The sequence below is a fragment of the Talpa occidentalis genome, unplaced genomic scaffold (genome assembly GCF_014898055.3).
Source record: "Talpa occidentalis isolate TD23 unplaced genomic scaffold, MPIMG_talOcc4v2.1, whole genome shotgun sequence".
NCBI classification, from domain to species: Eukaryota; Metazoa; Chordata; class Mammalia; order Eulipotyphla; family Talpidae; genus Talpa; species Talpa occidentalis.
This window is the reverse complement of record NW_026555331.1, coordinates 20,464,823-20,491,210: the sequence shown is the minus strand read 5'-3', so window position 1 is coordinate 20,491,210 and position 26,388 is coordinate 20,464,823. Positions and strand designations below refer to the sequence as shown.

General features: G+C 37.5%; 1 protein-coding gene across 6 annotated transcripts in view; it reads right to left on the bottom strand.

Moving 5' to 3' along the window:
* The window catches only part of TRPS1 (transcriptional repressor GATA binding 1), a 238,118-nt gene extending 212,120 nt beyond the window's left edge, over positions 1 to 25,998 (bottom strand). For 3 of the 6 annotated variants that reach the window (XM_037502521.2, XM_037502565.2, XM_037502572.2), the window contains exon 1: positions 25,886 to 25,998. Coding sequence is in view for 1 of the 6 variants with exons in the window: in XM_054692019.1 (XP_054547994.1) it covers positions 25,207 to 25,216 (10 nt within the window). In the remaining 5 variants the exon portion in view is untranslated. Of the gene's footprint in view, positions 1 to 24,308; positions 24,434 to 25,206; positions 25,665 to 25,885 lie in introns of those variants that run through there. The other 3 variants (XM_037502557.2, XM_054692019.1, XM_037502531.2) reach the window with 2 other exon arrangements.
* Positions 25,999 to 26,388: the final 390 nt, after the last annotated feature.

Below are 26,388 nucleotides of genomic sequence, written 5' to 3'. Positions count from 1 at the left end.
ATCCTTACAAAAGGCATTTTGTAGAAATTGTCCAGAAGGGACTGGTAATTTTATGTATCTCTCTCTCTTAATAGACACCTATATATGTTAACTGGTAAAAGAATCTCATTACTGGAATGATAAAACAATAATCTCTGAACTTGAAAAGGTTGTCTTTTCCATGACGGAGAATACGGACTTTTTTCTAAATTTCTGAAGTTGAAATAAGATGCTTTTCCAGTTCCCCAACTGCTTCCCACCCCTGCCTTTAAAATCTTTACAACACCAAAGCGATAAGCCTCTGAGTCTACACCTTAAAGGAATATGGTCAATCCTCCACTTCAAAATTAAATCTATCAGTTTTTTAGAGTTCACAGCAGCAAGAAACACAATGTACATAAAAGACCTAGTCTCTGGGGAAGGTCTTGAAATGGTCAATAACAAACCTATAATTACAAAGACGGTCCACAATCTATCTGTGTTCCAAATGGTCGAAGGTAATACAACTTTATTTCATTTACCTGACCTCTAAGGTGCCCATTAATTTGGAAGGCTGTAAAGTCTATGTTCAGATGGGGAATAGCTCCAGGGAGAAGTAAACTGATGTACTGAAACCAGCTTTGGACACCTAAGGTTGCAGGGGCAACACTCTTATTTATACTTACTCTCCTTTATATATGACAGAACACTCTGAGGTGCAGAGTGTAACAAAGATCAGGCAGTCCAGCAATTTAATTGTTTAAATTCAATATTACTGTCTAAAAGGGGGGAGGGGTGCAATGAGGAAAATCTGGATTCATTTGTAGCAAGTTTTCTGTATAACTTAAAATATTTTTGAAGAAATATGGTAAAGTGATTATCCTTCTGGAACTAGATACACTGACACTGTCACATTAACTCACAGCTTGTTAAATACTGTGCAATCTTTCTATAACATTCTTTGTTATGAGACTAGAATCAGCATATGGGAATTGCTCTTTTCCTGCTAAACTGAAGTCATTACTAACTACTCATCTGTGACATGTACTCTTTTCTTGTAACCAGGGATTTTAGCTTCACAAAATTTAGAAGCTGCCACATTGTTTCTTGGCATCGCTTTAAAATCTGACATCATTTAAATTTTAGAAAACTCCATTTTAGCAAACACACTAGTGGGTGCCAGTTTAAAGATTTCTCAAAAGGGGCAGCAGGGTGTCTGCAGAGACCAACCACAGTTCATTCTTTCAAACTATACCTTCACATGACTTTCATTAGAGGCACATGGAATTACAATGAGCTCAACAAATGCATTTCAAGATGGGTTATCAAATTACCAGTATGTAGAAATGGCTCCCAGTTACTAAAGCTCTCTACTGAAATATAAGTGTGATGTGGATATGAAAAGGTTCATTTTTCAGTTTATTTTCCAAAGTCTAAGGAATAATAATATTTTTAAGTATCCATATACTTAGTACCAAACACTAACACACATGCACAGTCATCATAAATGTAAATATAAATACAAACATAGCTATGTGATTTAATGATTCATTTCATTGCAGAACAAAAAAAAAAAAAAGTAGGGAACTATGTGTAAATGATCGAGAAGTTCCAGCAAACAGGCATCACTCAGACACCCTGAAAGTCTCACTTTCAAAATTTTTAAATGACTTCTAAAACTTCCTTCATTATTTGAAAACCTATATGAAAGAGAAATTCTAGTCAATCCCCTCAATAAACTCTGCAAGCTCCTGATTATGGAATTTGTGAATTTTTTATTTCAAGTATAATTCAGTTGCAGCCTTTGTCAACAAAAATTTAGGATTAGTGTTCTTAGCACATAACTCCTCTCTATCAAACAAAAACCAGTTCCAATGGCTTCCTGTAACCTTCCCTAGAAAATATATATGAGATCTCTTGTGTCACTGTTAAGAAAATGATTTTAGCTTCCAACTTGACAAAGAGCTTTATTAATTTTAATTATTTTGCTATTACTTAATAGACATAATTTACAAATAAATAACATTTTTATCTCTAATGATAAAAAAGTGTTATGTCTTAAATAGGAAAAACTGAGATACACAAAAACACACACATACTTCAGCTTGAAAATTTAGAACATGTGGTTGCAAACTGATGCCTCAGAATCACTGCACCAGAGAGTATAATCTGTGGCTATGAAAATCACATGACTTTATTATTCTCCTGCAGAAAATACTGGGTGACCTCAGGTTTAACAAATCATTTTTATTCACAAGTGCTTATGATCATGTGGCACAAATCCCATTTATGATAAAAAGATAACTTCTGAAATGTCCGGAGAGTATCACAAATTATATGTGAGATACTACTCGGCAGGAAGGGGTCTGAGCTACTCTAACCAAGTTACCACAACATATCAAAAAATAAGACAGTGATTAATTTTTAAGGGGAATTATGTAAGACTTATTTTTGAGAAGAGGAAGAAATTTCATGAAATTAAAACAAAATGTAAGTTATTAAAGGAAATCTCTGGCTTTCAAAAAGCCATGTATTTTTACATGCCATGTATTCAAATTAAGTACTAATACAAATTCCATTTAAAATAAAAATGATGGCATAGGTCCTTAATGACCAAACAATAAGGTACAGATGGACAATGTGAAAAATAACTCCAAAACATTTCTTTCAAGAGCATTTACAATTACAACTTTTACAAGAATACCAAATCTTATACAATAGAAATTCAAACATAAGAACAGATGAAATAAGGCACATATTCTTCCAAGGCAATGACGCCAGCTAGACTTTTGGAATATTATGATATCACTCTTCCCTACAATAGCTGACAGCTAGAATTCCACTCTGTATATATCCTATACATAACTGTTCAAATTAAAAGATAAAATAGGCCTTAAAAAACACCATTTCAAACAGTCTAATGAGCACCTCCATAGTTAGTGATGTATGAAAATTAAAAATATTGGAAACAGAACAATTATTATAATGATTATGATAATATACACAGTCCTTTGGCCTCCACCAAACCTGTTTTACATAGATTATTTAAATTGGTCCACCCCTCCTCTCACAAACCTGTTCCCAAGTTGTATTACTTACAGTTTACAGATGGAAAGACTGTAAACTAGAAGTCAGAGACTTACTCTACTTCTGATTTTACTGCAACAAAGCCATACCACAGGTCGGAAAACAAAGCGACAACCACAGGTCTTCTAAACACAGCTGGACAGAAGCCCACTCCAGACAATCCCAAGTCCCAGAAGGCACAGAGATGGCTGGATTAGGGTCAAAACAAGGGGGGCGGTTGCAATTGTATGGGGAAAATAACCAAAACGAAAATGCATACATTGTGCAAAAATGAAAAATGATGTAAGAATTATATAAAATAAAATATTGAAAAAATGAAAGTGCTTTATTTTCACTTGTACAGTATATATGAGGAGAACAAATAAGCTTGGAATGCCAAAATACTCAGATAGTAGGGGAAAAAACAAAACAAAAAGGTTAAAAAATGTGTGTTGTGAATCTAACCTCAGAAGTCGTAAGTACCTCCCAAAAGTTCTGAAATGGCTGCCCCAAGTATATTACAAATGTCTAATGGACTGAAGTCTGTATTATTTCTGTATTAGAACCAATGTGCCAGATGCTCTGACTTCAGCACCTTTGTTTTCATAGGGTAATTATTTAGTGAAGAAGTTTGAGGACTGAATAGGACTTACAATGATTTAATATTATCGACGTTTATCAGCAATTACAATTTTCTTTTCAACATATTACTCTAAAAGATTTGTGCTATTTAAAAGAACTATATATTTAAGGGTCAACACTTTTCAATAGAAAATTTTCAGTTTTATACTGTCTAATGAAATCAGTGTATGATATCAACTTAACAAAAGCTCTTCTCACCTAAAACAATACTAGAAGTTAAGCTGTTATAAGTTAAAAGAAGGTTCTAAATGTCTTCTTTTGGGAACAAAGGAGACTTAAAGTTAACAAGTTAACAGAGGGATCAATATATAAACCCCATACTGGAATCTTCAACGCAAAATTGGAACAGTTAAATATAAATTAGATGGATCAATAAAGTTCAATTCTTGCTAAATATCTCTCGTAGTAATGAAGTTAAGGGCAATTCTACTAAAAATACTGACATTCTGTCATATGACCTTAAAAATAATGGGCTTCCAGAAAAGCAAATTAACATAGAGAGTGTTAAAAGTATACCCTTAAAGAATTAATTCTAAAATATGCTTGATAACATATAGAGGCATAAAACTTGATAGGGATCCATGTGGAATTTTCTCAAAATTCATATTTTAAGAAAAATAGAGGCCTCAATTCCGAGAATACCAAAAATAAAACAGAAGCCTCAGCCTCTCCTAAAAGACTTCATGTGCTTATAAAGACTACTAAATTATAACATAACTAGTGTTTTAGTGCATATGACTTTTTTCTGTTTATTTTATCCATAGCTTTCTGGTTAAAAGGCATGAGACACAATCCTTCCATCTATTCAAAATAGTCTGTGTGAGTAAATATACTGCAAAAAACAAAAAACAAAAAACAAAAAAAACCCTGAAATTCTGGTTTAAGCAGCTCCTGGAGATCTCTGTAGTTTTTACTATGACCGAAAGACTAAAAATCTCTGCTTAATTAATGAAAAACTCGAACTTCGGTCATCTCAATTGGGCAAATACCACAGGTGAGTGAAGAATAAGTTATAAAAGAGAGTCAGTGTAGAAAAACCTAACTGGGGATCCCAGGAGGCAATGAAATAAAAGCGTCAAATCAAAGAGGGGTAGCAGAAAAAGAGGAAGCAGGAATGCAGGCCAGAGGAAAGCAAGATCAGAGAGAGAGAGGAAACCAAGTTGGGAAGTGGGGAGAAGGCGGCGAGGCAGGAGATGCGGGCGGGGAGCAAGGCGTGGGCCAGGCCAGCCCAGCCCCGGCGGGCTGCGGGGAGCGGGGACAGGGAGAGACCAGCGGGCGGGCGCGCGGGCAGCTCCGAGCGCACCAGCCAGACCCGCGCGCACCAGCCAGACCCCGCGCGCACCAGCCAGGCCCCGCGCGCACCAGCCAGGCCCCGCGCGCACCAGCCAGGCCCCGCGCGCACCAGCCAGGCCCCGCGCGCACCAGCCAGCTCCGCGCGCACCAGCCAGGCCCCGCGCGCACCAGCCAGCCCCGCGCGCACCAGCCAGACACCGCGCGCACCAGCCAGCCCCGCGCGCACCAGGCAGCTCCGCGCGCACCAGCCAGCCCCGCGCGCACCAGCCAGACCCCGCGAGGGAGCGGCGCGGCGGCGCGCACACAACTGCTTCCGCAGGACTTCCTGCGACAACACGCCCACAGCCCGGGTGTGGAGCACGCGTGGTGGCTGCAGCAGGCCTGGGGGTCCGTGCCAAAGCGAACACACACACAAAGCTCCTGTCGCCGCAGCTTCAAAGGCCGGGCCACAGACAGCAAGCAGGCTTCATCCAAGACAGCCAGCTCAGGCTGCAGCTTCTGGAGAACCAGGGCAAAGAAAATGGAACCCTATTCCTGTTACTGATCTGCGGTTCGGATTTTTTATTTCTCCTTTAGAATTAAAAAAAAAAAAATTTTTACGCTAGGAGTTCTGTAAATATACTCTCCACCGAAACACAACTGGTCTTTAATGCTCATTCATAAAATACAAATGACTTTTATTAATCCAACAGCTACATTGGTTAATATTTAGATGATAAAAGTTTTTTTTTCCCTTTTTTTTTTTTTTTTAATTTATGTCCAAACCAAACCAAGCTTTCCTTTTTATGGCTTTGTAATACCCAGTCACAGAATGCCACGCTGTCAAGCCCCCATTTGTGGCAGGGTAGTTACCAAGGAGGACAAATAATTTAAGGAACACCAAAGTCCCGAGGATTAACAGGGCAGTACCCCAACCCCAAGCCATTCAACAACTTCCAATTACAAGAGTTTGCTGATGACAGCCCTTTTCCCTGTTCTGGGGCCAAGAAGACCCAGTTACTTAGACTAATATCGATTTTTTTTAAACAGGAGATTGCTGCCATTTCTGTAGAAAGAACACAGGTTGAATTTGAATTATTGCGAAAACCAGATTTTAAATATCTTACATGTAAAGGCAATGATTTTATCTCTGACAATGAACAAAGGTAGACAGGGTTTATGAAGAAAGCAGATTGGAATAATGTTAATACTAAAGTCACCTAGTCTCGGAAACCCTACGAAGACCCTGGAATATTCAGTAACTCAAAACCTTGCTCACACCTTAGAAATAAGTAGAATTGCTTACCAAGCCTTAGTTCTTTCTCACACCTTAGAAATAAGTAGAATTGCTTACCAAGCCTTAGTTCTCCGCCAACCTGTCTGGGTACAAATCCTGATTCCTCTACTTGCTACCCGTGGTGGTCTCCTTGATTTATTCCACTTCCCTGAGAAAAGGGGATAAAGCAGTTTCCTCTCTCAAGTGCAGATGACTGAGCAGAGAGCTCAGCAAATGGGAATCATTAGCATCACCTGAAGCTGCCCCTGAAGGGAGACTACCCCCTCCCTGGTCAGCAGCCTTGCCCCTCTAAATCTAGTTCATCTCTGGCCTGTGGTTACTCTCATTTTTACTTAGTGATGGGGGGGTGGGGGCGCGCTAGGCATCCACCAAATCAGTTATTGCTACATGTAGCTCATTTCTATGCAAACTATGTCCAGCCTTTGGGCAAAGTTTGCATGCCCTCTGCTCCCTGATTTTCACAAGTGAAAACACTATGACCGACACATTTAATAATGTGCTCCTTCGCATCATTAAAGGGCACCACACAGCGTTAGCAGACAGGAAACCAGCCCGGCACATGCAGTCCAGCTGGCAAATAGAGGCATCTTCAACAGTGTCCACTCCTCCTACATACAGTCTGATAAGGAACATTTTAATGGAGCCAAAACATACATTTCCTTCCTCTATTTCTGCATTTAGCAGACATGAGAGCTGGATAGTCATGTCAGGGATTATGAAACTGCAATAAAGAGATTTTTAAGCCACCAAGACTACCAGAACAGCAGGACTAATTTCGCCTACTCACTTTCAACCAAAAGCATGTGCCCCTTCAGTTGTGGAAAAGTACAGAGAATTTTAAAACACCTACTTATTAACTAGACTGTACTCTTCAGGGAAACTTTCTACTGTCACTCTGTTTGCAAAATTCGGGCAGATAATACTTTCAAAAGTCTATCTCCTTCAAAGAATTTTTTAAGTCACTCATAGACATACACGTAAGAGGACACTAAAACTGTATGTTTGGAAAACGCAATTAGGTTCCTAGGAAGCACTGGAATGTTTTGCTTTTAAGGAAGAAACAGATAAAATGCTAGGCCTGCAAGTAATGAACTGTTCAAGACATAAAGAAAATCACTAAATAGATCTTCTCCTGGATTCTCCCTTCCTGGTTCCATGTCCATACAGATATGGGAATGCACAGTAATAGCAAGCCCTAATAATTTTCCAGAGCTGCTTAAAGTCATGTATAAATGCTTAACAGATTCATATATTAAATCAAAGGGACTTCCCAATCTCAGATAAAAGAAAGTTTTTTTTGGTTAAAAAAAAAAAAATAGAGAGAAGGCCAAGGATATGCTCTTTAAAAAACACACACACTTCAAAATTGTTTCTTGGCTTTAAAGATGAAATTAAAAGTGATTAGTAAAAATCAAACATTCAAAGAAGTCTCAGACATTCTTGTTCCAACATGAGAAATGTCTCAGCAGCTATTATTCAGTTATCACTTTACTGGCCATCTCTCAAGCAGACACAGATATTAAAAAGAGCCAAGGAGGCTCAATACCCTTTCTCTGCCATAAACCTGGACATCCCAAAGCGTCATTACCTATGGTTCTGCTCAGCTCCCGACAAATCCTGCTCATCGATCTCCTTGTTAGATCTGCTCAAGGGTAAATCATCTCTGTTCGCTTAGCATCCAAGCATCGAATGGCTTACAGATAAATTTTCATCTTGAAGCCAATACAGAAGTCACTGTCCTCAAATATCACACACAACATTTGGGCTAAAGATCATTCAACTCATGTAAGTAAAAGCTGCAAATTTTTGACTCATGACCTTGGGGCCTAATATTGTAATCCTTTATCTTCTAGGGGCACATCATTTCACACTTTACATCTTTGATTACTTTGTAATGCCTCAAATACAATATTAGTAAAGTACAACAGGACAGTCTGGGTTTTCATTTTCTCTTATTTTCAAATATAGTTGAGCCTCCTTTTGCCTCAGATTCAATGACACTGCCACGCTTGGTTAAATGACATTAATCTAAAAAAGGCAGAATTTGAAAGCACACACAAAAAATGCAACTTGTTAAGTTACAACCAGCAGTATTGTACTTTAGGAACAACACACCAGGGCAAACTTTAAGAAATGTCTGGCAAGTATGCAACATCAAAGAATCCTTTTCCTCTCAGAAACGTGATGACCTAAATTGACAGTTTTCTCTACACCGATAACTTCTAGGCTCTGAGGTCAAAGCATTTTCTCCCACGTGACAATTTAATATACTTTTGAGAAGCCAATGTATCCAAGGCATTGTAAACGTTCAAAGCATCATAAAAAGAACAAAAATAAACAGGGTATGTTCTTACTCTTATCAGACTTACAAAGACAAATGAATTTCGGTATAAGGGATCCTATAGTCACAAATAAATGAGCGCAATCATTTAAATCCAAATAAGTGGAAATGGGAAAGTTTCAGGAAGAAGTCCTTGTCATTTGTGAACAAATGAGGTATAAGTAGTCTCTATTGTTGAGGTTGAAGGAAAGGTATTTGATAGTGAGAAGAACATGAACAAAGGTGGGTTTGGGAATGTTCTGGGACTAAGTACTCCTTTGAGGACAGAACACATGGCGAAGCACAGATAGAATTGGTAAACTGGGAGCAGAGTGTAAAGTCCTGAATGTCAAGCTAATGATGATAAAGAAGTTGCAAAACAAGTACCCACGGGATTTGAAGACCGATGATACTAGAGTTTAGAAACCAGGTTAGGTCTACTGGTGAAAGCACTGGACTTACTTCATACAGATCAAAAGCTGAAAGTATATAATCCTCAAGCAAAAGTAAAGAGATTAAGAGGCAAGACAAAGACAATAGAGAATATGCATGGCAGAGATGCAATGCCTTGGAAACCAGGCCAAGAGATACTCCAGAGAATGGTTGGCAGCATCCAGTTCATGAAGATGTGTAGTCAGATGGAGAGACCATTGGGCCTGGCTGCCATGAGGCTACTGGTATCTTCAGTACAGTAATGTCGACACTCAGAGGGCCCTGGGCACATTTCACTTAGTTGAGAAATAGAGATGTACATGTGGAAAATAAAAAACTCCTTTTCTGATTCTGGCTTTTAATATTGTCCTACTCTGGGGTTATTTCTGTGTGTAAGTAGGTTTATCTTTTATCTGAAAAAGGAAAACAGATTCCCATAGCTGGTTTGGAAACGCGCTAATGAATAGATCTCAAAGAGCAAAACTTTGACTTTGTGCCATACCAAGTACTAGATAAAATCTAACTGAAAATAAACAAAAATGAGTCTTTTGTTTTACCTTTTATTTTTCTAAACTGTCAATATTTGTCGATTGTTACCTAAAATCAGCTCAATGCTAAAACTCTTATCTATCTCTCAACTTTGGTAGCCATATATTAGCTATAGAGTTGTAATTACATTTTTGCTAGATTCCAAGAATGCTCCATAACCCACAGCAGTTGGATTATAATCTAAATGGGCAAGAGAGGGTGCCATTTAACCACCTTCTATAAAACATCGGGGTAGTCTTTGTTCACAAACTTGTGCCACGAAAACAAGTATAAAATAGTTTAAAGAATGTTTGAGAAGGTGAGAAATTGGTGAACATATTAGCATATTTGTGATTCAGGACACGTAAAATAAAGTTCATTGAATCACCAGTAAAGCAAATTCCTTTAGTAGGTGGAAAGAAAAATGAAATACAAAAGTTCACCTTATTCAGGGCCTCCCTGGTGGCGCAAGGGGTTAAGCACAGCACTGTGAAGCTATCCACAGCCCCAGCAGCACGAGTTCGATCCCCAGCTGGCCAGGGAGCAACCCACATGGCGCAGCAGACCTCTCCTGTCTCGCCCACTGCTCCCCTCAGCAGTGCATTTCAGTCAGTCTGCCTGTTCTGCTCCCCACTCTGTCTCTGGTGAATCCTCTCACCCCCCGCACCTCTGACCTGTACCCCAGTTCTTGTATGCATAAATAAATAAGTCTTTTAAAAAATTCACCTTATTTAAATCTTCTGTAGATTGACCATTTTAAAAGCCAACGCAAAAGTATTTTCTGATAAAAAAAAAGTTCAGAGAAAGGCCACTTTAAACTTATTTTGATCTGCCATGCCAAGAGTACATGTTAAAATTCCAATTTAATGAGTGGTTGGGGGGAAGGAAAATCAAGTGAAAAAATAAATTCCCAAATATAATTAAGAACGTGGTTAAGAAAAACTAAGACAAGGCAGAAACTGAGAGCATGTCTACCATTCTAACTGGATATTAAACCACAGTTCACAGTTGTTGTAAAAGAAAAAAAAAAAAATCAACTATATAAAGAGACATTACCCAGAAAAAAGAGGAGAGAAAAAAATCCTCGATAGTTATGTTTTAATGATGGAAGTTTTTAGCCTCTCTCCATGTAGTATGCTCAATAAAGCAAGAAAAGATCTTATGTGGAATGGTCAGCATAATAGTTAAAATGGTTCTTTAACCCATTTTAGAACTGCTTTTTAATGTTAAAGATCATCCCATTACTCTCTGATTTAATTATTTCTACCTGACTGCATGAGTATTTCCCATAAGCAAACTGTTTTATTTTAAAGAAGTAACTTTTTTATAAAGGGTTTTGACGTGAAAGAAACATTAATGAAACAAAACCACCAAATTTCAAAAATTAATAAAGACAAGACTGCAAAGATACAAAGGAAACTTCAGATCAATAAAAACTAAAACAGGTATGTTTGCCGTGCACCTCAAAATGAAATGGATTCAAATGCAGACTCGGGAACACACCAGACCATTTCCAAAGTCTGACACACCTCCTCCTGCTTCCCAAAGTCACTTCTGGAGTTGTCTTCGGAAAGAGTTTGGGGAATGTCCTGGGTCCAGCATCTTTTTTGTATGGCGTCCACCACAATACTTAAAGACTCAGAAACAGAAATTACAAATGTATATCACAAATTTCACTGATGGGGTAGTTCCAATAATCCTTTAGAAGATACAAAGTAAGTACTAGGATTGAAAGATTACAAACAACGAGAAATTTAAGTAAAATACCTCAGCTGCCTAAGAAAACAGATTTTTTTCCGATCTTTCCAATGCAACAAAGAATAATTAACTTCACTACAATGAGTAAAAAAATGTTCATTTTAGCCATATTTTACATAGGGATCAGGGATAGAAAACGAATGCTGAGAAATTCTAAAAGAAAATTAAAGGCATTAAATTTATATTTTAAGAGACTTCATTTTCACTACATTTAAGCTGAAATTAATCATTAAAGACAGGATTAATAAGAAAATCATTTTTAAATAACTGAGAATCCTTTATTATTCTTTCATTAATTTGTTTTTATAAATGCTGAGGAGTTTATGCAAAAATGCCACAAATGGTTTCTCAGCCACGTTTTCATAACTAATTGCACATTTCAGGCCTGTTCTCACAGATACTGTCTATAGGTTTCAGCCTGCCATGGGGCTTATGGATATTATGAATAAAGAAAACTCCAGTTTCTTAGACAACAGAAAATCCTTAATTCAAATGAACTGCTTTTTCTTTCATTGGTTTCCTATACAGATAAATGTTGGAGGTATTTTAAGCTATAGGGAGAAGTATATAAAGTAACTTCTTATTAATTACTATCTTATAACCAATTTTAGGGTCCAATGGATTTTACATATGTGAATACAAGGATGCTTGTATCATTCAAACGCCTGAGAGAATCATCACGCCTAGATTTTATGCAGTGACTTTTTAACCTTCCAGGAATAACTTCTAGACTAAACATTTAATTTCCATATCTTTATGAGGTATTATTGATAGGGAAATAATGTGAATATGCCAATGAATTTATTATTTAACCACCAATTCCCCACAGCATACTAATAACTGCTATTCTAATTGTATTCACAACCCCATTTACAATAGGAAAAATAAGGATTAATGATTCTTAAATATTAAGCAGATTTCTTCATCAAATATCAAAATTGCCTTGTGTTTTATATATAAATGAGAACGGTGATCAAACACGAGTTCTGGTTTACTCCTTTCTCTAAGTAGCTGTGTCATGAGAAAGTCACCTCACCCTATGTTTCTCCTTTGCAAAATAAGAAGATTCTGCTTATCCAGGATTATAACAAAACACTGGATACAGGTCCCTCTTACCACTCAAAAGAAAATTTGATCAGATGGTCACTTTTAATAATTCCCGAATGAAAGCCAAATAAAGAAACTAAGTGAGCAACATTTTAAGAGTGACCATTCAAGGCCAGTTCAGCCATTGAGAAGTGTTTCACTGGCCAGGATCTACTTTTCCACAACTGTTACAAGACTCTAAAGTCTAGATCCACATTCCACATGTAAGTGGGAAGCAGAGCATTATATACCCGTGCACACACCATGGAACGTGCCCATCTGCAAAGTAGCCGAGGGCCAGGTTTTAGAACAAAAGCACAAAACTAAGAAATTCCCACACAAGCTACTTCATTCTCCCTACATCTGATCTCACTCAGCTGGGTCCCTGAATTTATTCACCTGTTTATTTGCATCTGTACATGGTTTTATGAATGCGTAGTAATGAAATAAAATGTACACATCATTGGGCTCAAAATGCTTGCTAATATTTTTACCTAATTATCTTTTGTAACAAAAACTTGACTACTTCAATATGCAAGCTTATGCAAATAAAGCCCATTTTCTCCTAAATTAGTAAGGGAAAAACAGGTCTGTGGAATTTTTTTATTCTTTATCTATATCTAAAGGTGCTTGGAGTTAAAACTAAACACACTGTTCTGGCTATTCCATTATAATCCAAATAACTATTTTTTAAAAAAGTTAACACATCCAAAGAACATATTAGACATAATTGGAAATCATCACATTATCCTAATTCCACAATACCGTTTTGATTACACTGGATCAAAAGTTTTGGCAAAATGTTTGCTGACATCACAGAAACCAAACAAGGAGGTGATTCGTTAAGTGTCCACATTTCTACCAGTGGAGACAACAAAAATATTGTTAACTACGCTCCATCAAGACTAGAAATAATGCAGTCTCGCACTCATAGTCTCCCTCTTACCCACACCCCCATATTAATTCACTTTCAGTGAAAAGCATAGGCTATGTTAGGGATACTAAGTTTGCAAATTACTGTCTATTTCCTTAAGGTCTGATATGTTGATCCAATGAAATGAAAATGTTTTTAAATACTTCTTTACATGAATGTATAAAGCTATTACTTTTTTATGGTAGCAGTCTTTTTGTTTTATGCCTAAATATAAGGTTTCCAATCACTTTAATCAAAGCAATTTGTAAAAATAATAATTAAAAAAACACAGGAAAAACCAGGGGAAGTCTCATTATACTAAAACATCTTTACATTAAAATATGTCAGGTTAAAGTCGCCATTGCATATAAAGATATAATTTTAACCTTGTTCATCGACAGCAATTTGTATTTTCTTATTACTTTGGGAAAATTCCACAGGACTATTTTAAACTGATTGTAAAGCTGGTTAAAATAGTTTTTTCTTTTTTCTTCAATTTTTGATTGCCTGAGATGCAAATGAGAAACTGACATATTACTTTATAGGGTTCATAATTTTTGCAAATAACTTCAAAGAATAAATATGATTTTCAAATACCACTTTTTTTTGAAAGAGGTGAAAATGACATAAAAAGGGATTTCTCTGGTGAAATTATCTTATCACAGAAAGGTGTGGCAGAAGAGTTAAAATCACTGCTCTCTCCACTTCTTATGCATCAGAAGAGTTTCTGAATAGAGAACCAAAGGAAAAAAAGAATACAAAATGAATGCAAAATTAATTTGCATTTTATGGGAAATAAAAGGGTTCTGTAATTTTAAAAAGAAAAATAAAAAGATGAAATATTTCCTCTCCTTTCTGAAAAGCTTTAAAAAAACCAAGCTAAACATTTCAAAATCAATGGACTTCAGGCGATTCAAGCAAATTTGGAAAATATTTCCCTAAAATAACCAATCCAGAATGCAGGATGTCAATTTGGAAATAATAGCATATTTCATTTTAAAATTCGAAAACTTTTTAAAGACAAAAATTCAAGTTAACATCCTAGTGATTAACTCAGGGACTGTTTAGCCAAGAACAACTCTCGGCACTTAAAACATAAAACTGTCAGTTTTCTCTGCTTGGAGACAAAACACACAAAAAAGCAAGCATTCACACTATATTTTCCTAGACATGAAAGGCAGAACTAACTTTTATAAAAGGTGATTCCTCTGAATATTTCTGCCTATTATTATATTATGCCGCAGTTACTAAAAATTAGTTACAAAGTCCAGACCTCTGAAACATCCTCTGTAGATGGCTGCTATTCTAAATATATGTGTGTATATATATATATATATATATATATATATATATTCTTCCTAGATCTTGATGGAAATATGATCATTTATTCAACTTCATCAGAGCTCAACACACAACTATGTTAATCAGCCTGTGCTAGGTGTTACTGAATACAAGTTACCAAAAAGAACAAATAAAACTCTTTACTAAAGACTTGGAAGGGCTGATAATCCAATACTTGGCATTTATTTCTTATAAGTCTAGAGCAAACTGATGCTGAGTATTATTTAAATACTCTCTTCCCTGAATTAAGATATATTCATTTCAAGCAGCATCTGTAATCAAATAGTCAAATTCATATTTATAAACTTGGAATACAAAGTTTGGTGGAAGCACTGAGTAACTAAAATTGTCTTAATTTTTTTGCCAGAAATATGTCACAGTTGGTGCTTACAATTGTTTCAAAATTATACCACAACTTTATTCAATTTCATTCAAATGCATGTCCTCATAGAAATGGAATGGCAAAGGCCTTCTCAACAACAAATAATAAAATCAAATTATAATTTTACAGTATATAAGCGTCTTCCTCTTCTTATACCACTCCTCCCACCAAAAATAAATATTATAATGCAGTGTAGGTAAAAATCCTACAGCTAGCACATTTTTGCACTGAAAGAAAGAAATCCTTACTACTCCAAAAACTGAAATATTAGATCTCAAGGAGGGACTAAAACAAAAAAGAAAAAAATGGTAATAAAGCCTGACCAGAATAATACAGAGGAAGCATGCTTGGTCTCAGCATAATTTTCTTTAGCATCCTGAAATGAACGGCATCACACTGCCCGTGATCTCTGCTTACTCTTCTGAACACCATCCAGAGCATTTCCAAAAAGGAAAAATCCTAGTTGTGCTTTCAAATGCCAAATTAATTTATAGGCCTTCCACTCCTGAAGGAAAACAGCACAGTAGCACACCAGAAGCTAGAGATGCTTTCTGTCACCCAATGCGAAACTGATGAATGTGACCCCAACACAGTTTATCTAAAATTCCCAAGTACCACAGGCAAGGAGGTCAAAGTTTTCTGTCAAAAATATATAACTAAGTAAAGTCATATATACAACGGTTCCTTAAGTTATAATGGATTCTATAGTATCCGAGTCCCCCTTCTGTTCAAAAAGATATATATATATATCTTGACTTACATATCTTAACATATATATATATACCGTGTAGATTTATACATATCTATGTTTTTCTAAGAAGAAGTCAAAATTGGGGAAAACAAAAAAGGAGAGAAACCTGTTTACACTAATATTTACCTTCCATTTTCCATTTCTAATAATTATTGGTCTCATTTTAAAATGCCTATTACATTCAACATACATCAAATTATTCAGCAAGTGAGAAAAGCATATCTAACCATAATTAAATGTTAACAAGAATATACTGAACTATTCTCTGAATAGCTGAATCAAAAAGGACATGACAGGTGTGTACATTGTGTATACAAATATGGTTAATATTAAAGAGTTAAGTGTCTGACAATGAACGTACAAGATCACGTACACGTTTATACATAAAATGTGCACATTATAACTTTAGGGCCATAAAATCTTCTGAGTGAAGTTTTCTTAAATCTGATCAAAGGACAGAATTTAAATAATCAGCAACAACAAAAATCGTCTTAAGAATGGGACATTTAAAAATAGAATAAATAGTGATGGAATCAAGAGCAAATAGCTTTTGTAATTGAGGTGTAGATGACAGTGAATTTCTTATGGTCCTTTACCACACCTTAAACCAATGAATATAATGCAAATTCATTCTAAATGCACTGAAGAATCATCTTTTTGCGTATAAATTACAAAAGCAAAAGATTTGTTTATAAGTTACAGAAAAGAGTATTTCATATTACTCATTACTTGCATGTGTGATTGCCTACACGGGCCACTTGAACCTAAGTTATTTTTCAAAACTTACCTAAGGTTGCAGAACTGAGGAGCAAAATACGCATAATCTCTAAAAAGAGTAACAAATTCAAGTAATAAATTCAAGGCAGGCTTAAACACAATCATTTATTTTTCTTTACAGTTTAAATCAATTAATATAAAAATTCAGCATCCAAATACAAAAAAGACATGATTTTTAAAGATCTCAAAGGTGTACCTAGAGGTAATTTCTAAATAAGTATCAATCATTCAAAAATTAATGTTTGAGAAAATGTTATAGCATGAGCCTTGATTAAAATTAATATATACATGACCAGTCTTAACTTTCATCAGTTAAGTGGTATTTTTAAAAATTAAACTGAAGTACATTCTCTTTCAAAAGAATTAACTGCATTAAAAACTAAAGCAGAAACAAATGCCAAAATCTTTTTTAGAAATCTTTTTAAGTTTGGAATTGCTTAATACTATTGAGCGAAAAACAGACCGATGTTTTTTATTTCTACATCTTTCAGTGCTAAAGATGATATGTGGATAATGACATCACAGAGAAGTCACAAGCAGGAGTTGGTTTTTAATTTGTTGCCAATCTTGCTCTCTCATTTCAAAACCAAAATTATAATTAAATTAAGCCTCAAATAGGTGTTGGGGTGCATTAAGTAATTAAAATGGATATTACAAAGACTAAAATCATTTCCAAAAAAATATGTAATGTTAAAATTCTATGCAGTACCTGTTATACAAAAACATTCTATACAAGTGAGAATATGTGTGTGTGTGTGTGTGTGTGTGTATGCAGTATTTGGACACACTAAGTTAATATGAAGTCACAAATTCATATGCTGCACTTGCGCACAGCTCAGAGAGAAATAAAGCTAAAACCAGATTAGTAATGCTTGATCCCTCTGCACATGAAGTGTATCATGTAATAGAGAAATTAGATTCCACAAACTAACTTTTGCCATATATATTTACACTATTTATAGATGTATTTGATCTCAGATGTAATACACTCTTCTATATGAAGAAGCAGAAATAGTGCTTTACAAGAATTTGCTGAAAGCCATATTGTAGAATGTAATCAAGAGGCACATGTTATATTATAAATGTTTGTTGATTTCTGAGTTATATAAATTCTGTACAAATTCAACAAGCAATAAAGGCTGTGAGGCAAAGTCTTTTTATCTCTTTTTTTTCTGCAGTTAAAATATATCTAATGTTTAAATAGCAATTGCGGTGTTAAGTCAAATGCCCTTCTGGGCTCATGCCTGGTTGTAATACTCAATTTAATAATATATTAGTGTTTGTTTAAATCTTGGGACACAGCATTAGATAATATAGTTGTTTATTATTTTTATACTACTATACTACTCACTGTCATGAGTAAAAGTAATCAACAGATAAAGCAATTATAAATGCAAGCAAGAGAACCATCCTCTCTTCAAATAATGGAAAATAGAAACAGAAAATAAACTATGGACACTTGTACATTTCCTTCTAATACTATCTACTTTAGAAGGCTTAGATAGCTGACAATGACTCATTTGTTTATTCAAGTGTTAAATAAATTGAATATATAAGTTAACTTCTGCCTTACTTAAAAGTATTTGGAACATTTTCCAGAGTCTATTTTAACTGTGTCAATTACCTAGATACCAAAGTTGTTGTATTGTGTTGCTTGATGAAATAGGACATACAGCAACCCTCAAAACCAGTATTACAAGCCTGGCAAATAGCATCACATTTGGGTGACGCACAGAATCCATCACCCTAGGGAAAAACGCATTGGGTCACAGTACGGAGTCTTCACATGTTCCATATTATTTCTGCATAACGTTTTGAGATAATAGAATTGTAAACTATGAAGTGCTATCCCATAAAAAGACATATGCAGAAATAGCACTGTCACCTAACTGCTTCTCTCAAGAGAAATGGAACTTTAAAAAAATTATCCTCAGAAGCATTTCTTAAAATATACAAAAAAGTGACATTATTATTTATAGTTTGTCATTTTTTAAATTTCTTAGTAAAGTCGAGTAGCTATAACTATTATGATAATGATGGCTTCTTTACGTTTCATCACCATAATCATTTCAAACTTCCAGACTTTATAATATAGGTCATGTGTTTCTTAAAAGATTCTTACTTAAAAAACAGAATTAAGGGCTTCATTGCATATTCGAGTCCAGCATCAAGGTGTACCTCAGTCTTATCAGTCCACATGCATCACATACATGTAACACACCTACCACAGCATGCATACATGTGAGCAACAATTTAAACATAGTATAGTTATCAAGGTTGCTTCAAACATTTGCAGGCATTCATTACACTGCTAGATTTCTTCAACCCTTACAGGAATCCTATTGCTAGCTACCCAAAATTACACAAATCAAATTGTTACCTTTGTTCCAACAATACTGCAGCTCATTATTTAACAGAAAGTGTCATCCTTAATGCTCAGGAACCAAGATAGTGGTAGATTCTTGGAGCAGAAGTGGTGTGGAATGGTTTGAGGCAAAACCGAAACATATTGTTTAAGTAAATCTTAAGGGGAGGGGATCATATGCGCAATTGATGGATTTTTTTTTTTGTATCATCTTCCACCAAGCCTCCCCAACCCCTCCCCACACTGAACAGTAAACAAACCTCTGATATTAAGGGATTGCTGCTCTAACTACCTCCCCCTCTGCCTTTCGTTTCTTTCTTGCTAAACTTTATTATTGTTCCCTCGGTTTTGAATATACCAACATTCATTAAATAAAAAATGCAATGACATGAGATAATCCATAGCTTGAAATTTATGTTTGAAAACTCTGTAAAGCAAAAAAGTAAATCAAGACTTAAATCGAAGACACTCCCACTAGGGAGATGCGGAAAAACTTACAACTTAGTCACAAAAGTTTTTCCCAGCACATTCTTAAGGAAAGGAATAGTTAGCAAAGAAAGAATGCCTCTGATTAGAAATAAAGTCTGTATCTCTCACAAGGAAAACTGACAAGACATACGGTAAATCAAAACTGTCGATTTCTATGCAGGTAACACTTCAATCCCCAGAATACGCAAGTGCTTTTGATAATTGTAAATGCCTTAAGAGACATTTTAAGATACTTGCGTGATACCTAACTCTCAGTACATATTCTTTTTTAAATATGCTCTGGGTAAAGAAAAAAATAAAAACCTCTCAGAACAAATCTGGGGTTAAAAGCAAAAGTCCAAGATGAGTAACCGTAAGATTTAAACGTTACGCACAATCCACATTAGAAATGTCACCAGAAATGTGGGCACTTAGTTCTGGACCACCAAATGGGGCGGAGGGCCCCCATTTTGGGTGGAGTGTCTTTCCCCAAGGAAGAAAAAACTGGCACAAATCTTTTTGCCCTCCGAAAAGATTTTCCCACTTGCCAGCTTCTGAAGTTACCCTGATGTCAATCAATATCACCAAGACAGATGTCTCTTAACTATAAAGTCCTGTGTGCCTCATCAAGATCAAGAGGAGAGAAAAATCACTATCTAAAAAACAAAGAAAACTAAAAATGCTGTGTGATAAAATAGGGTTAAAATTATCTAAAGTTTTGAGTGGAAAAAGAGCCGCCAGTAGAAACAAAACTGACCCTTAAAATTAACGCTTTCAGTCTAAAAATATATTTTTGTAAAGTTCCATCTATTTTCCTTCCTCTGCACATAAAAATGATTAATGTCACAATTAAACTTCTACATTTTAGGCTCTTGCTAACAGGTGTAGCATTCTTTATATAAACATATTCATCGACCTGTCGCCATTGATAATCTTAATTTATCTCAATTGAAACGAAAACAAATGTTTTTTTTCCCCCCCATATAAGAAAGAAATAATACAATATAAAAATCCACTCTCCCCAAAACCCAAAAACTGTTTAAGTTACAGTAACCTGAAATGCACCAGCCATCACAGAGAGCGATTGGAGAGATCCAGCAGTGCTCAGCAGGAAAGATTTTTAATAACAGATTGAAAAACAAGAATAAAAATAACTGCATCAACAGAGCTTTTCTTCCTCAGGCCACAAGCCCGTTCTTACTTGAACTTTTTTTTTTAAAAAAAAAAATGGCATTTTGGCCACTAAAACCAATCCAGAACATTATTAAAAGTTAAAAGCTACCAATTACTTCTGTCTGTTCTTTTAAAGCAAAGTTTGGCATTACGTCAGTTGGTTTAAAGAAAACAAGAAAGAGAGAGAAAGAGTAGGAGAGAAAGTTTCCTGCTTGTATAAACTAAACCACCAGGGAAGGTGTCTAGCCACTTGTAAAGTATTTACTGCAGGTTTTTAAAGAGCTAGAAACTTTTTTAAAATTAAAAGCTTTCTTTTATATATATATATATTTAATGAAACATACTTAAGAACGGAAAGCGCATCCTAAATGTCTTTTTTTGGAGGGTTCTGATGTTATCTGTATTTCGATTATAGCTTTGAATTAGAAAATGATTTCCAGTGATGCTTCAAATTTGAAGTACATAGATAGTTTCATCTTTGTTTTTTGCTACTTGAATTTTGCTCTTGGAAAGAAAAAAAAAAGTGCAATGACAATAAGTCATTATCACTACTTTAATAGCTACTGTACCTGCAGTGGCCAGTCAAACTTCTTCATGTAAATAACTCTTACTAATTCCAATAGTTTTCATCTACAGATCCTTCAGCAAATTCAGGGATGAGATCAAGGCCAAAGATCTCATTCTAATTTACATCAAAGTTCTACATTACTGTACCTATCAGAGAACCAAACCAAAGACGAGTGAATTCATTCCCACAGATCTGAGAACCACTGAGCGATAGGACATTAAATATAATAACATATTAAAGACATTATTTATAAAGGTCATATATAATTAATAGAATAGTCTCTACAAGTAAACGGCTTAAGACCCACTTACACTGGAGGATAAATTTTTTAAAGTGGTTATTCTTGCAGCACTGTTTGCTACTGAACAACAGTTTAAAACACTTGGCATTTTGGCATATTTACTTTAGTCCACTGGTTAAAGCTTTTAGGCAATAAATAATTTTGGTAATTATAAAAACTCTGCTCAATTTTTTTTCGGTGCAAATAATTGCAAAGTATGTTAGGTTTCTCTATATATGACAAATACAAGCACCCTTAGAGAATGAGATTAAATTTCTACTAGTCGATGTCTATAGCATTTCTTTCATATCATATCTAAGGGAGACCCCACGATTCCCTAAATCATAACTAATATCATAATAAAGAATTCACTTTTTTCTGTATGATGACATCAAAAGATGAATATAGTTATCAAACAGATAGACAACCAAAGTAAAACCAAGTCAGATCTGCTGTCATTAAATTCTCCAGATTCAGTAAATAAGAAACAAGAAATGAATAAACAAGATTCAAAATTAGTTACCAATGAAATTACTAGTTATAACCAGCAAAAGGGGGAGAGAAAGAAACCTCTGTTACCTGAAAACTTGGTCAAGGATGAACAACAAAAAGCAAGTCCAAAAAATGGTCCTGTTTTTATCAAATTGATTGTAACTTGTGAGCTGCGATATTTGGGACAGAACTGTCTGAGTTTATAGTTTTCTACGCCTGCCAAAAACAGATGCAGACTACCACACTAACTGTCCTGCGGAAACTAAATTAAGCAAAGGCAAATACCAAGTGGAAAGTTGTCAGTCTGTTGAATGAATGGCTTCATTTTACACACTAGAGAATATCTTAATAAGAATATGTTTTACGTGCACCCGTCATTTTAAGTGCATCACTTATTACAAAAATAATAATTTTCCCTTTACACCTGTCCATAACTTTCTTAAGGTCTACTTTGTTTTACACACACAATAGCACAGTGTTTTTACATTACTATTTGCTACCAAAGGGAATACTGAAGTAAAAAAAAATAATATCTGTACATGTTAGTGCAATGAAACAAGCCTAATGCCAGTTATCAATATATAAGTCAATTTCAAATTCAAAATAAAGTTATAGCTCAAAAACAATTTACTACAAGTCCTTTCGAAACTTTCAGTGCTATTTATTTACTTCAACAGGAAGGTAAGACAAAAGTTTATAAAAACGTAACACCCTTTGGCACTGTTAATAGAAATGTGCAGATCATTAATTGTAAATTGTAGTCTATTCTCTCTCACTACACACACCCCCCACACACACATCAAAAATAATGATAATGATGGTGACGGAAACATTACTGAAATACTATAATCTTAAAAAGCAGCTTTTCTACTGATGCCTTCATTTCCCTGTTTTGAAGGTTCTCTTTATGAATGAAGATTTCCTTATGAGTATTAGCGAGACCTACGCTGTGGAAATCAGACTAAAGTCAGGAGTTGGTAAGTGACCTAAAAGAAAAGTAAAAATAATACTGAAAATATGGCAGGGACCTGTGTGATCCACCTATGATTAGCCCACTAATCTGTATTCTACCCTATTTTTAAATACGTATGGAGAAAATGTTATAAAATGATTTAAAATGTTTAATCATCAAAATGCTGGGCTCAGAAATCAACTCAGACTTCACAGCTAGGAGGACACTTTTCGCCTTTCTCCTAATGTTAGTTTTGAGACAAAGGATAAAAATCTAAATGAGCAGCAGAGACCCTCACAGCGACTAGAATTCAAAGGAGTGACAAACTTTTTTGTAAGAAACTTACCGCACGCCACCATTTAGTCGGAGAGTATCAGACTTAGTTATTATGTGTTAGAAAGGTACCCTACTCACATGCATGCTAACATATAATAGATCAGGAAGCCGTAAACATCAGCTCGCCGGTGGTAAATAATACTTTGCCAACAGCGTATTAATGAGGCTTCGGAATGCCTCACATTTAGAGAAATCAAGTCATAGGTTGGCATTAAAACTCTAAGTCCCCCTCTGGAGTTTTATTTTCACATTATTAGCATGCAGAAATAATCGTCAAACTTTAGCACATTAGTGGCCCTGTCTGCTTAACTGAATCTAGAGATGTTTTCATCCAAGGGTATAGCTTTAAAAGGAAGTTATGAAATCTGAGGAGAGATAGGCTCTAAGAACGATATGTTTGACTTGTTAAGATTAAGCACGTCATTAATAAACTTTCACTTAAAGGTAAAAAAAAAAAAAATCCTCAAAACGTTGGTATCATTTCCAGACTGTCCTGTCAGCATCATAACTTACAGGAAACTCTTCATCAACTCATACAAAACCTATATTTATTCACAACCCTGGCATACGTGGGGAAAGAAAAAAAAAAAAGTCCACCCCATTTTAGAGCTGGTCTGCTTTTTTACAGTTAACCGGTGGAATAGCCAGGAAAGCATTCTGAGCAAATGAGCAGTATGTTAGAAACTTCTCAACAGTGAGTTCAGAAACTTTCATTCTCATGTTGTCCACGTCAAGAACTGGCTGCCCGCATTACTTTCCTTTGCTGCCCCTTGCATTTTGTTAACTCTGGCAGCCTTTTCGAAATGATCAACTTTTCCCAAAGCCAGCAAGAAAGAAAGGAACAAGATGCCAGCAGGATCCATAGGTTTTTAACTTAAGAGCTGGGGAACTTCAGAGTGGCTGGAAGCTTCCTATTTTATTTTTGCTTTGAACAATCAAGTTGGAGTCCAAAACCAGGCCTAGATTGATCATTTCTCTGTAATTCTGTCCCAGGCCCTAACTGTATTTCCCCTCTGCACTGAACGCTCTCAGACCCTTTCCTGTTCACCTGGTGCGCTCCCAGAAAAGTTGCATGGACCCACAAAAGTTCAATGACACGGCCTAAGCTGTCTGCGATTTAACTTCTCCGCCAAGCTTCTCACTTCACTTACCTCACTTAAAACTCTAGCCGTGATTTTCCAAAATAGGACAAGGATGAATATTCTATCATTATTGTGATTCATCACTAAGATCCATCGCTCCTACTCAAAAACTTTCACAGTATCAATTCAGAGGCCTAAAAAGACATGGTGAAGTAAAAGCAAGACCTCAGATTTAATGAGTGCAAGATTCCCAGACCTCCTCGTCCTCTAACTCCAACTGCTTTAGAGTCCTAGGGCCATAAAACAGTGACCGACTTCCCTGGGGATAAGGGGGTGGAGGGGGGACCCCACCATCTCTCCCAGGTACTAACAAAACGCTTTCCCACACACACACAGACACAGCAGCGTTTGCACTTGAAGCAGCTCCCGCTCTGCCTCACCCTCAAATTATTCCCGGGGTGCTAGAATCCTGGAGTTATGGGAAGGGACAGTGGTGTGGCTGCCTTGGCCTTGCAAAGATGCGTTTCTCTGGACCCCAAACAGGAACCAGAGAGCAGGCGAACGCCAGGGTGCCCGCGCGTCCCCCGCTGTCAGGCGCTTCTCCGCCGGCCGGTGTCCGCTGACCCGCGACCCGGGGCGCATCCTGCGCCCCGCGGAGGAAGTCAGCCCCGGCCCGGGCCCCGGCCCCGCGGAAGCGCCCGGGCGGCCAGGCCCCGCCACATGGCACGGCCAGGGCACCGACCCTGCGGCCGAGCAGCCCCGGGCGGCGCAGCGGCGGGGCATCCAGGGGATGCGCCACCCTCCCTCGCCGGCCCAGCTGGGCCTTTCGGGGGAAAAAAAAGTTTGAAGCCTGGCTTTGCAAACTCTCCCAAGCCCACGCCAGCCGGGGGCTCGCGCCCCGGCTCGGGCACCGCTCGGAGGCCCCCCTCTGACACCCTCCCGGCCCCTCCAAGTGCGCCCAACTTACTACTCTGCATGCTGGCGCCCGGGCTGCTCCCCGCTTGTCAGGAGCCCCAGAAAACTTGCAGCGGCGGCTGCGGCTGCGGCCCCTCGGGTGCAGCCACCTTCAGCTCCTCCGCTGCGCCCGGTAGGAGAGAATTAAAATCCGCCAGAAGGAGACAGCGAGGGGGAGTGGGGCTGCGAGGGGGAGGGGGCACCGGCCTGAAACTTCTTTTTTTGGCAAATGGGGATTTGTTTTTCCTCCTCCCCGGCGGCTGAACTTGACCCTCCTGACTCCGGAGGCTACTGCAGTTTGAAGTCGCTCCTTTCGGAGGCTCAGATGCCTCCGACCCACCGAAAGGAGCAGAGGAAGGGGGGAAACAGAGCAGAAGAGAAGAAAGGAAGAAAGAAATCACACGCGCAAAAAGGAAGAAAGAAAATGCATGTGAAACCGGAGCAGCCCGAGCTGGGCTTTCTGCACACTCTCTCCCTCTGCCTGCTTTTTTTTTTTTTTTTTTTTTTTTTTTTTTTTGCAAAGAAAGTCACTTTTAATTCCCAGGGCTCCCCGCTCGCGATCGCCCACATTTTGCGCACACACGCGCGGGCGCAGCTCCGGCGGCGCCCCGGGCCCGGCCGAGGGGCGCCGCGCCCCGCGCACCCCCTGCACCCCCTGCACCCCGCGGCCCGCCCGGGCCTCCCCTCCTTACCTGTTGATTAATCGTCAAGAACACCCTCGGCTGCCCGAAAGATGGTGGCGCGGCGGCCAGAGCCATGAACCGTCTTCTGTTGTTCGCAGAGTTGATCTTGGATTATTGGGGGCGGGGGGAGAGAAAAAGGTCTTTCCTGCCTCCCCCCACCCTGGCTCTGCGCTCTCCCCCCCTTGATTAAAAAACAGAGACTGCGAGAGAGAGAAAGAGAAAGGAAATAGAGCAAGGATGTGCCCGGTGCCGGGTGGGAGAGGGGAGGAGGGGGGGGGTGTTGTTTTTTTGTTTAAAAAAAAAAAAAAAATAGGCAGCGAGCGCGGCCGCGAGGACGCGGGGTCTGCAGCCGCGAGCAGCCCCGGAGCGGAGGACGCTGGAGATGGCAGTCAGATCGGGTCTTTATCAGAAATGTTATCGCTTGTCAGGACCTCAGTCTCCGCGCATTACGTCAGTTTCAAGACACCAACACTATTAATATCAAAGGAGCCTTCGCGGAGGAAAGCGCCACC